This window comes from Pinus tabuliformis, chromosome 2_1, assembly GCF_031772625.1.
Source record: "Pinus tabuliformis cultivar Carrire ecotype Pingquan chromosome 2_1, CPIR1, whole genome shotgun sequence".
Lineage (NCBI taxonomy): Eukaryota > Viridiplantae > Streptophyta > Pinopsida > Pinales > Pinaceae > Pinus > Pinus tabuliformis.
Genome location: NC_142299.1, coordinates 211,859,652 through 211,872,847, shown reverse-complemented (window position 1 = coordinate 211,872,847; position 13,196 = coordinate 211,859,652). Strand labels below are relative to the sequence as shown.

The window sequence follows — 13,196 nt, the reverse complement described above, 5'->3', positions numbered from 1 at the left end:
GTATAAATTTTTTATGACAACATCTCAATTTGACTGATCAAATGATAGAAAAGACATGCTTGACCATCATCTTCAGAATAACCGAGACAAAAAAAAGAACTATAATATATTGAATAGCCATAACAATGCATCTTTCTACTTTTGGTCTATCACTAGCCAGACAGACATAGTAACGAAGACACACAAACATTATCATTTAGATTAGGCTTACACACTTGTAGTAGAGTGGGAAAACTACTCAAATAGATATTACTACATTTCATTTAGTTCTGAATAGAAGAAAGTCGATTTGAAATGGAACATTTGAAGATCCAAAAACATTTCATTGTGATGTCATGATTGATTTTTTAATGGAAATCGGGGCAAGAGGGCACTCACTGCAACCCCACATACCTGATCAACAACGCAACGACCTCATACCTTTTCACTGGTAGTCACATTTGACAATCTCATTCTATTTGAATTCTCCAGTCTCCAACGTGCACAACGAGGAGTCAAAGACATGCTCGTTCTGTCATAATGTGTCGACAAAGAATCTCCTCCAAGATCTTATGCCCAATGCTTTGGATGGCTGCAAAACTAATGGCTCATTCTATTTGATAGAGTAGATTAACCATGCTCTGATACCATTGTAGGAGACATGAATTGGAAAATGAAATCAACGCTATTAAGCTATCTGCTCAAAAAAATGATGTGCAATGTGTACACATTAATACAATAGGAAAATCGTTGATTCAATTTCCAAGTTTTCTTGGACTCTAATAACTAATCTCAATAACACATCGTAACCTAAATCATGATGAGAGAATTAGGTGTCTAAAACTTGCTTGTTTGCTACCTATCTCAAACAACTTATCTACTTGGTAAAAATGTTGGAATGTTATATAAAGATCAATTACTTTTGTTTCCAAAATGAATGAATCAATAACTTCTGGAAGTAAAATATAAAATAAATTATATAAGGATTATAATATAATAATACTAAGTAGTGGGGTTAAAAGTTAAAAAAATAATGTGAAAATTACAATTTACTTATCTTTTAAATTGTATGTAATATAATAAAAATCTTATTTCTTTGCATTTCACAACGGTAAGAAACAACTCATAGGCATGAAATCCATTAAATTATTATGTTATGACATAAATTAAATTAAGCTACATTACCTTTTAAGATCAACCATTAACATGGAAGAGAAGACCATATCTTTGTAAAGGTTATGATTAAAATATAAACAACAAAAGAATGGATCGATCGTCGCAAGGCTCTCTTTTAGATAAAAAAAAATAAGATTATGAACATTTTTTAGATAAAAGAAAATCATAATAGACATTGCATTAAAATATAACATATAAACCACAGTTATAAATTAACATCCATTTTACCATATAAATTAAAATAATGATTAGGTAACATATTAAAATTTAATTAATAAGCACATAAAAATTTAATATTTACAATATAACAAGATCTTAACTATGAATATTCATCCCATTTTATTATGGAATTATTAACTTCTACATAGGTTTTCTTACATTACCATGGGCCAATACCAGGATTATCAATACCACATACCCAAGTACCCTCACTCATTTAAAAAAAAAATTATAAATATTTTAATTTAATTCATTTTTATAACATTTTTAAATTAAAAATTAATATTTACAAAACCTTCGATCGGGGTGTGAGTTGTCGGACAGAGTCAGTAAGGGTGTCATTATGATAGGGACTAAGTGGAATGTTGCCACCACCTCCCACACGCTTGAAGCGCAAGGTGCAGTGGCCTTTGGAATGTTTAAGGCAATTGGAATGAAGGAAAGCGACAAATGCATGTGGGAAAGCTTACAGACCACGGCGAAGGATAATAGATTGGGGACTAATGGAGAAGAGGTAGCGAAGGAAAGAGTGAAGCAGAGGCTCTAGAAAGGTAGGGTGATCCATTGGATCCAAACACTGCTTACGAGGTATGTTAAATGGTCCTGCATCCACTCCATTATGCTTCCCTACATTTGGTTTGTTAATTGGGGTATGTATGGGGGCATGGGGTCTGTGGCCAAGTGCAATTTGGGCTGGGAGATATGCATGGTGTCAAATGTCTGCTGGAATAATCCCAGCTCAATGGGTTCCTCCCTGGTGTCAATCCATTATGAATTTTTTCTCTCACATGGGACTTATAGGGTATGGTCAGGAGGGTGTCAGTCTGAGCGAAAACTTTATCTTGTATGCTTGGTAAACCTGGGGGTTGAGGGAACGGATGTTTTAAATGTCGATGTGTTAATGTGCGTCTATTTGTTGGTATGCTCTGTGAATGCAGAGAGAAGTTGGACGGACTAGCTCCCAAGGACTGGAACCAAGTACCTGATGGGAGCTAGTAGTGGGGAGGCTATCGCGGGACGTGGTCTTTTACAGTTGGAGAATTGGCATGATTTGAACCCTGGCCATGCCGACCTTGGTTGGTTGAAAGAAGTTGGGTGGCAAGCAAGGTTTGGGCTGGGTTCTTCTTGGAGGTCGGGGTTCATATTTTGCACTGCAATGATGGTCAGAGTAAGGTTAAGATGGTGATAAGTCAGGGGGGATGGGGGATTGGTCATACCGAGGGAGGTAAAGGAGGTGAGGGCATGGCTCCCATGGGCTTCGCTACGATGCTACAAGCTCTGTAGATGGCCAACTTCCAGCACCTCTCTTCCAAGGTCGAGGTTGAAGCGTCTGTAAGGCTAGGGTCATGTCAGGGTGTCTGCTGGGGAAACGTTACTAGGGGGCGGGCCATGGTCACGCTGGGTGGGGGATCCTTAAATTCGGGTGTAATACACATGTATCAAGGGTGGCAGATTTAATGAATTGGCAGAGCCTTCGGGTGTTGGCAATACAAAATATAATGTTTTGGAAATTATGGTTTCCTGTTCCCATATCAAGTCCGCAGAGCAATAATCACTCTCAGACGAGAAGAGCACAGAGGCTATTTTCTAGCCAACCACAGGATTTGGTTGGAAGGCATAGTGACAAAGGGACAATGGGTCATGCAGCAAAAGGCAAGGGCTAAGGAAAGCGACTACGGGGGATCGATGTCGAGGTTGAACCGAGCACCTTGGGTAAAAGATGAGGTAGAAAACCTGATACATGAAGCGATTGCTGCATATGCGGATGACACCAAGGAGGAGATAAGATGACTCATAACAGAATGGGAGGAAGATATAAATCACCAAGCGAGCATGAATGAAGTTGATTTGGAGGACTGGAAGCTCGTGGTTCCAGATCCGGGGCACACTTGAAGAAAAGGGACTCAATTCAAACAGACCTTATATCTCTATTGGCTAATGAAATGCCTCTTGGGAAAGGCCATGGAGAAAATCTAGATGACTGCTATCTAGGATTTCCCAAACTACAAGTAGGATTTTCAAAATATGCAATTTCAATTGCAGAAACAGGATGGTTGCCTCAACCGTATAGAGAGACACTTCACATGCCTATTCTCATGGACAGAGCTGCCAGGCTCTAGCGCTAAATATCTGACCCTAGTTACATTGGCATCCGCCAAGCAGGAAGAATAGAATGATTGGTTTTTAGTTATTTTTGTTTAGTTTTCATGCGGATAGCTTTTAATTCCTAGTTTGCAGATATATATATATATATATATATATATATATATATATATATATATATATATAAGGAGATAGAATATGGAGGTGGACTTGACAATCAAACATATCTAGCTTGGATAGATAGACTCAATATTTTTTGGTATTGGATGGTTTATCATGTGATTAGGTGGTCAATAGACTTGATTTCCCGATGGGGCCACCTAATCTGTCTCTATGTTGTTGTAACTTGCTTATTTTATAATGAAAAAGAAGGATATACCAAGCTTAACAAAAAAAACTTAATACTTACAATAAGCATATAAAATAACAAGATTCTTAATTATGGATATTCACCCCATTTTACCATGGACATTATTAACTTATAAATAGGCTAATACCATGGCTTATCAATACTACTTTCCCAAAAATCATAACTCATTTGTAAGTATCTTATTTTAATTTGGTTTTATAACATTATTTAAATATATATTTTTTAACAAGATTATTAACCATAGATATTCTCCCCCATATTACAATGAATATTATTAATTAGTAAATAGGCTTTGTTACAATACCATGGGCCAATACCATGGCTAATCCATATTTTCCCAAAAACCATAACTTATTTCAAAACCTAAATATTTCATTTTAATTTTATTTTATAACATTTTTAAATTAAATCTAAAAGAAAAAAGCTATGGGATTCACGGTAGTAATTTCAAATTTTAAGCACCTATCAAATTTGATTGTTTCACAGACAATTTTCCCATTTTCCCGTCAAATTCCATGGGATAGATGTTGTGGCGTAAATGTTTGTAACCATTTACATGTAGGCTCAATGAACCCTCAAATTCCATCTCTGTATGGGATAGATACCAAGCACCTAGAGAGATCAAATCTTTTGAGATGTAAACCTCTTTTAGAGTGAAAGGAGATTTGAACCCTCTCAGGGCTTGGTAGATGTAGAGTTTTTTTTTTCAACTAAAGAAATCGTGCCTTTCTTACATATTTGTACCCAAGAGTGGGGCACATGACCTGTAGGGACCACATCCTCTGGACTGGGTAGATCCAAAGTTAAAATGAATTTAGGTTGGTTCTTTTTGCAATTGCTCCTCTCTAAGTAACCATCATATATCCATCTTAAATACACATCTAACATGAGTTGAGAGAGATCCAATTTTTAAAATGAGTTTAGGTTGGTTCTTTTTGCAATTGCTCCTCTCTAAGTAACCATCATATATCCATCTTAAATACACATCTAACAAGAGTTGAGAGAGATCCAATTTTTTTGCGTGCAAATTTTATTATGAGTCAACATTATTTAATTTTTTTTTATTTTTTGGATTTTGGATTTTTTAATTTTGGATGACACAAGCAAAATTTCAACTTTGATGACAGATGAACATAGTTACACATCAAACTAGGTTGTAGAATGAACCTTTAGGCTCAAACATCATACTGGGTTGTAGAATGAGCCTCTCATCAAACTGGGCTGTAGAATGAGCCTCTAGGCTCAAACATCACACTGGGTTTGTAGAATGAGCCTCTAGGCTCAAACATCACACTGGGTTTGTAGAATGAGCCTCTCGGCTCAACCAAAAAAGAATTCACCCATGCCAAATTAACTAATTCTCATTATTAAAATGCAATTTCAATAAATAAATAGCACATGCATACATGAATTCCATAAAAATATAATTGTGTTATATAGAAATTATAATAATTCATTTTTTGAATTAATATAGTAAGGAGATGAAATATGAATATTCTTTTTTATATTATTATAAAATTTAAACATTTCTTTTAATAAAGAAAAAATGATTTTTTTTGGATAATGGAATAAAAAGTGATTAATAATTAGTTAAAAATTATAAAAATAATGACAAATATAAGATCTTGTGAAAATTTCTTTTGCTTTTTAAGAGTGATATAATTTCAATTTAAAAAAATGTTATATAATTTCAATTTCAATATTTAGTGATTTTTTAATGCAGAGTAATTGTCTGGATAGTTAAAAGTGATTGGAATTTGGCTAAAACTTTTCAACAGATCTAGCTGTAGCAACGTTTGAATCATATTTTTGATAATGAAAATTGATTCAACACCATAAAAAATCTTTAGACACTCAAAATCTTAAAATTTAATGACTATAACCTAAACATACAAATTAAAATTTAATAACTATAACCCAAACATACAGATTAAAGTACCCAAAACCCTTAAATTTAATAACGTTTACCTCGATGTACAAAAATTCATGTATGATTTTATCACAATCTTACTGGAATTTCCATGATACAAGGCTCTTCAATGGCAACGACGATATCACTTAAGGCTGGTTCGGTCCGTTACACGTGTCGGTAGGTGATCGTTTTGCAGGTTTGAACACATAAAAAAGAAGATAAATGGGGAGAAACTGACCTGAGTTAGTGGAACATCAATGCCTTGTCTAGTACAACTTATGAGGTTCAACTTTTCTTGCAGGCAGAGTATCGTATTTTTTGTGGCAGGATGCATACATCTCGATCATGCCATACACCTCTCGAGCATCTTTCCTTTTGAATGGAGGATACGTGTCAAAGTTTCATTACATGCAATAAAGTCATGTGAAAATTCACTCTTCCAAAGAAACACGAAAGTTAAACCATTGTGGACCCACAGTCAAAGAGAGGAAACTCAAAAGTTATTCAAGAAAACATAAAAGTTAAACCATCGTGGACCTCGCGGAAAGAGAGTATGGCCAAAATTAATTCTTGGAAAAACACATGAAAATTAAACCCCACCCAATGAGATTATAGTGAAAGTTCCGGAAAAAAACATGAAAGTTGAACCAGCGTGGAGTCGTGGACCCCACACGCAAAGAGAGAAAAATTCGTCGTAAACCATTAACCGTGTGGACCCCACGCGCAAGAGAGAAAGATTCTCTGTAAACCATCAACCGTGTGGATCCCACGCACAACACATGAAATTCCACGCGGTTCATGTGTGCGCCTACCCCTGCTGTGTTAAAGTTAAAATATTTTATTTTTTTCCCTGCTACAGGCGGTGGTGGTGCAAGCATCTGGCAGAACGAAGATCTATACATCTCCGCACTCCCAAATTTTCTCCCCTTACGATCCTCTCCACATTTTCTGGTAGGCTCTTGAATTTATTTCCACCCTCGCATTTGGCGTCTCAGTGGCTTCGGCTTAGAGTTTCCCACTTTCTATTTCTATTTCTATAACCATTTGGCATTCACATACCCAACGCCTCCATCCTCGGTTCCCAAAAACCACTCTGAAATTCAAATTGATTCCTGCAACTACCATGGACGCTTCTGGCGCCTCCTCTTCCTCTGCTGCTGATCCCATCAACAGTAGCAGCCACGGTGTGTTTATCAACCACCGTGGCCCCGACACCAAGAAGACCTTCGCTACTCATCTCTACCGTCGTCTCTTTGAACGTGGACTCAAACCCTTTTTAGACCAGGAGGAATTAAAGGTGGGATTCAATTTTCCTTCTGAAATACTCGGCGCTATCCGAAGTGCCCGGGTCCATGTCGCCATCTTTTCGCCCACTTATGCCTATTCCCAATGGTGTCTCGATGAACTCTCTCTCATGCTGGAGTCGGGGGCTCCTATTATTCCTATATTTTTCCAGGTTGACCCTGCTGACCTCAGGTGGACAGATCAGAAGGAAAAAGGAGTGTACGCTGAGGCCCTCCACAAACTGCAAATGAAGAAAACGGTCGATCCTGAAACTCATGAAGAGAAGCCACGATATGACTCTGCCACTCTTCAAAAATGGAGAAATGCTCTCTCTGTTGTGGCAAACATAAGTGGCTTTGATTTAAAGGGCCAGTTTAACGGGTGAGGCATCCAACTCCCTCTCTATGGATACAATATATATAACGTGTGTATGAATTGGTAACCAAATTGCCTGTGGTTTCAATTAAAAGTATACATCTAATGCATATGCATTTGGTTCCAATTACTTATTTATTTGGTTTTCTCGTTGAATGACCAGCAACGAGCGTCTGTTGCTAGATGAGGTCGTCAAACGTGTGGTGGAACTAATGCCCGCAAAGACAAAGTTGTATGTGGCCAAGAATCCCACCGGTCTAGATGACAAAATTGAAGATTTTGAAACTACAGTATTAGCACAGCAACACACAGGAGAAGTTCAGATGGTGGGCATAGTCGGCTTAGGCGGAGTCGGCAAGACAACTTTGGCTAAAGAGTTTTTCAATCGAAACCGTTCAGAGGATGGCAAATCCTACTTTTTATCAGATGTAAGAGAAAATGCAAGAATCTCATTACATTCGTTGCAGAGTAAACTTCTGAAGGGTTTGTTTGATGTTGATCGGCATATAGACGACATTCATGAAGGTACAGAGATGGTTAGACAATATCTCTCATCTTCTAAAATATTTTTAATTTTAGATGACATAGATCATGAGAACCAGGTAGATGCCCTTTTACCGGATATAAATGGCTTACATAAGGATAGCTTCATTTTGATTACATCTAGGGATGAAGGTGTCCTAGTGAGATCAGGGGTGAAAGAGTCATCCATGTATAGGTTAACGGGCCTTTCTTACCAACATTCGCAAGAACTTTTTTGCTCATATGCCTTCTGTCAGCCATATCCACACCCCGAATTTCAGGATCTGGTAAATAAGTTTCTAAAGGCATGTGATGGATTGCCTCTATCGTTAGTAGTGTTTGGGGCACTTCTCTCTGGAAATAACAACAAATCTTATTGGGAGGCCATACTTCGCCGATTGGAACTTCCCAATGAGATCAAGATTAAATTAAAAATTAGTTATGATGAACTTAGCTATGAGGAACGACAGATATTTTTAGATATAGCCTGTTTTTTCATAGGAAAAAACAAAAGTAGTGCCATAACAGTATGGAACGGGTCAAGGTGGGAAGGCTCGTTGGGGTTTAAAAATTTACAGCTCAAATGCCTTGCAAAAGTAGACGATAAAGATGTTATACATATGCATGATCACCTCCGTGATTTGGGAAGAGATATTGCAGAGACTGAATTCCCGCGCCGTCTTTGGCGTCCCACCGGGAACATTAATGATTGGGTGCACCAGCAATCATCTGTAAGTCCTCAACCATTCAAACTTTTAACATAGTTATATTTTTTCCATAGAAATCTGTATACAGTTCTCAACTTCTCCATCGGTTTACATTTTCAAAATAATTAAATTTAACCATAGCAGGCATCCGCATGAACAGGTTATAATGGAAGCACGCGGAATCAGAATGCTTCCTCAAGGGGATAGTATCGAACGATTGGAGACGAGCTCACAAATGTTGTCATGTTACCAATGGTGGAGTCAGCAGTTGTTGGGGAACTTCTTGATGGAGCTTTGCATTAGTCTGTCCAATTGTTTTCTTGGTTTTGATGCCATGAATTTGAAACTTGTTGAGGCTGAAGGGCATCTGCTGGATCGTATTTTGCGGGTGCGCTCGCCAAATCTCATATGGCTTTCCTGGCGTGATTGTCCCTACAAGTGCATACCTTCGTGGATTACAACTAAGAATTTAAGGGTTTTGAGAGTGGAGGAGGGTGTATTGGAAACATTATGGCAAGGCAAATGGCAGGTAAATCTAAACTGTTTGAGTTAAAGTGTGCGGTCAGTCGCTATTGATATTGTATAACAGGGTCTCCAATGATTTCTGACGGTTTTCCTCACGAGAATCATATATATCTTTCTTACATTCTAAAAGCTTGATCGCTTGATCTTGCAGGCACCTTTGCAGTTGCAGGAATTAGAGATAATTAATGCGAGCTGCCTCTCCAGCATTCCCAAGTCCATAGTGCAGCTGGAGCACCTGGAAAGGATCGTCATTCATTCCTCCTCTCTTGCTAAATTACCAAACTCTTTTGGGAAATTGAGGAACCTCCACAGCTTGGACCTGAACCGGTGCGAGAAATTGGAGAGGCTGCCAGATTCCTTCGGCAGCTTGAGGAACCTCCACAGCTTGGACCTGAACCGGTGCGAGAAGTTGGAGGGGCTGCCAGATTCCTTCGGCAGCCTGAGGAACCTTCACAGCTTGGACCTGAACCGGTGCGAGAAGTTGGAGAGGCTGCCAGATTCCTTCGGCAGCTTGAGGAACCTCCACAGCTTGGACCTGCACTGGTGCGAGAAGTTGGAGGGGCTGCCAGATTCCTTCGGCAGCTTGAGGAACCTCCACAGCTTGGACCTGCGTCGGTGCGAGAAGTTGGAGAGGCTGCCAGATTCCTTCGGCAGCTTGAGGAATCTCCACAGCTTGGACCTGAGTCGGTGTGAGAAGTTGGAGAGGCTGCCAGATTCCTTCGGCAGCTTGACGAACCTCCACAGCTTGGACCTGAGTTTGTGCGACAAGTTGGAGAGGCTGCCACATTCCTTCGGCAGCTTGACGAAGCTCCACAGCTTGGACCTGCGTCGGTGCGAGAAGTTGGAGAGGCTGCCAGATTCCTTCGGCAGCTTGACGAACCTCCACAGCTTGAACCTGCGTTTGTGCGGGAAGTTGGAGAGGCTGCCAGATTCCTTCAGCAGCTTGACGAACCTCTACAGCTTGGACCTGCGTTGGTGCAAGAAGTTGGAGAGGCTGCCAGATTCCTTCGGCAGCTTGACGAATCTCGACAGCTTGGACCTGCGTTGGTGCGAGAAGTTGGAGAGGCTGCCGGATTCCTTCGGCAGCTTGACGAACCTCCACAGCTTGGACCTGCGTTTGTGCGAGAAGTTGAAGAGGCTGCCGGATTCCTTCGGCAGGTTGACGAACCTCCACAGCTTGGACCTGCGGTTGTGCGAGAAGTTGGAGAGGCTGCCAGATTCCTTCGGCAGCTTGAGGAACCTCCACAGCTTGGCCCTGAGTCAGTGCGAGAAGTTGGAGACGCTGCCAGATTCCTTTGGCAGCTTGACGAACCTCCACAGTTTGGACCTGACTCAGTGCGAGAAGTTGGTCAGGCTGCCAGATTCTTTCGGCAGCTTGACAAACCTCCACAGATTGAACTTGAGCGGGTGCACTCAATTGGAGAGGCTGCCAGATTCCTTCGGCAATTTGACAAACCTCCATAACACGTCAAACTCCACAGCTTGGACCTGAACTGGTGCAAGAAATTGGAGAGGCTGCCAGATTCCTTCGGCAGATTGACGAACCTCCACAGCTTGAACCTGAGTTGGTGCGAGAAGTCGAAGAGGCTGCCAGATTCCTTGGGCAATTTGACGAACCTCCACTGCTTGGACCTGAGTGGGTGCTACAAATTGGAGAGGCTGCCAGATTCCTTCCGCAGCTTGACGAACCTCCACAGGTTGGACGTGCTGGGGTGCATGAAATTGGAGAGGCTGCCAGATTCCTTTAGCAGCTTAGTGCAGTGAAGAAAGTTTTTTTTGTATGTTTTTGAAATTTTATATTTAATAACCATTTTAGTTAAGTGTTTTTATTAAAATGATTATATTTTTATTAAATATCACAATTATTTATATGCTTTTTAATTTTAAATATTAAAATTATAACATTAATAACATTTTCGCTGATTAAAATATTTTTTTGATAAAATTAATTAAAATAATACTTTTAAATTAAATTAATTTTTTTTAGAGTTTTTTTTTTTTAAACTTGTTTTTCCATATATAAAAAATAAATATGAAATTAGTATAAAACTAATAACTATAAATATTAATATTTATTTAATTTTAACAAATAAAATATGAAATTAATATATAACAAATAATTATAGGTAACTATAAATATTAATATTTATTTAGTTTTAACACATATTATAGTTAATTTTTTCACTTTAAAATAAATTTTTTTATACTATATTCTTAAAAGAATTTAACAAATATTTATAAAAGTTACATATTAATAAATAAATATAAATATACATTAATTTTTTTAATTAATTTTTTTTATATTGTATTTCTCAAAAATTACAAATAAAAAATGAAACATATATCTTAATTAGCATAAACATATATTTTCACTATTTGCAACAAAATTGGATTATGAGTTTAGATAATTATTAACTTAATTATATCAATTAATAAATAGTTTTTAATATATAAATATAAATATAAATATACATTATAGATATTGTTTTTCTTTGTTTTTGTTTTTTTTTTTAAAGTTAAATGTTTTTTACATTATATTCCCAAAAAATAAAAAATAAATATTTATGAAAAAGGACTTCAAAAAATAAGCATATATTTTAATTAGCATAAATATATATGAATATATATGTTCTTTGTTTGCAACAAAAACAAAAATGTATTAAGAATTTGGATATTTTATTAATTTAATTATATCGATTAAACTATATTAACACAAGAAGGAAAGGCAATTCAGCTATCTCAAAGTTCTATATATGGGCATTGAGTTATTTTTATTATTAATATGTTTTTAAATGTCACATATCAATTCCATATTAAACATCAAGGAATTAGAATTTCTTAGAAAGAAAGTATTAATGAAATACTCTCTCTCTCTGTCTATATATATATATATATATATATATATCTTTTACTTAATATGTATTGAAATATTTGATTTATAACCCAAGTTAAATTTTTCTCCATATAAGTAGTGAAGAAATTGCATATCCCCTTCATACGACTATATAAAGTTGATATAAAATTAAGGTGAAAATTGAAATATTTTATTTATGGCACATTATTATTTTTTGTTATTACTATTATTTAGGACGGGTCTTGAAATCACACTTCCATTCCCTTTTGAATATATTTTCCAATAATATACTGTTTTTCTTCAACTCTTTGATGTAATTATACCAATGGAGCTTTTGTTATCTAAGGACCACCTTGGAAGAAAATAATTCTTTTGTTGCTAAGATTTCCTTTCAACTAACGATGTATAATTTGAATGCCACTAAGCATCATTCTTCTAAAGGGAGATCATGAGCCTCTTGGTTTGGCCTCCTTTGCCTATGTAATTTCACTCTATCATTATGCCTTCATACAGACATTAGTTTCGAAGGAATTTGACTCGAAAGAACAAGATGGAGTAGGTTATCTCCTCTATAATTTGACTTACAAGACTAAGTTGGAGTAGGATATCCCTTCTATTATCCAGAGTAGAAAAATGGTCGCTATCACCTCTCCATAAGAGCCTCAAATCCACTACTTACCCAAGCTCCCCAACCAACAACCATTTGGTGCTCGATTTGTTTTGCTATGAATCATACCTCTCATGTTTAGTGGCTTGAGACCACCAAACACATAGAGAACCTAGATTAGCTTGAGAAATTTACCATGATTCAAAGTATGCTTAAAGAATATGGAATGGTCAATATTAGTTTTGTACCCTAGAACCTTAATGGAATCTCAATCAAAGGAAAGGATTAATTCCCTTAGTACCTCTCTAGACCACCACCTTTGTTGTTTCCCCCCAGTACTAGAATCTAGGTTAGGGTCTTAGAATCACTAACACTACTAATCCAAATACCACAACAAACTGTTTTTCACATCGGAATATAAACAAAATTAAATCAACACGTGAAAATATAAACAACTTTTTTACAATTTTCAACAACCCTACTTTGTTATATTAACAAACTATAATACAACCCTCTAGGGGCCCCGTACAAGGGATAATGGCCCTCATACATCCACTAGTACA

At 37.2% G+C, this 13,196-nt stretch overlaps 2 protein-coding genes across 3 annotated transcripts in view; both read left to right on the top strand.

The window, feature by feature from the left end:
- The window catches only part of LOC149199496 (disease resistance protein Roq1-like), a 48,817-nt gene extending 37,920 nt beyond the window's left edge, over nt 1–10,897 (top strand). Inside the window, exons 3-4 of one of the 2 annotated variants that reach the window (XM_089402465.1) lie at nt 8,808–9,176; nt 9,324–10,891. In XM_089402465.1, coding sequence (XP_089258591.1) covers nt 8,808–9,176; nt 9,324–10,664 — 1,710 coding nt within the window. In that variant the 3' untranslated portion in view covers nt 10,665–10,891. Of the gene's footprint in view, nt 1–8,807; nt 9,177–9,323 lie in introns of both variants that reach the window. The other variant, XM_089402466.1, reaches the window with a different exon arrangement.
- On the top strand, nt 6,637–7,428 carry LOC149199497 (putative 2' cyclic ADP-D-ribose synthase BdTIR). Its single transcript, XM_089403657.1, has one exon. The coding sequence runs from the start codon at nt 6,883–6,885 to the stop codon at nt 7,426–7,428; it is 546 nt and encodes a 181-aa protein (XP_089259783.1). The 5' UTR covers nt 6,637–6,882.
- Nucleotides 10,898–13,196: the final 2,299 nt, after the last annotated feature.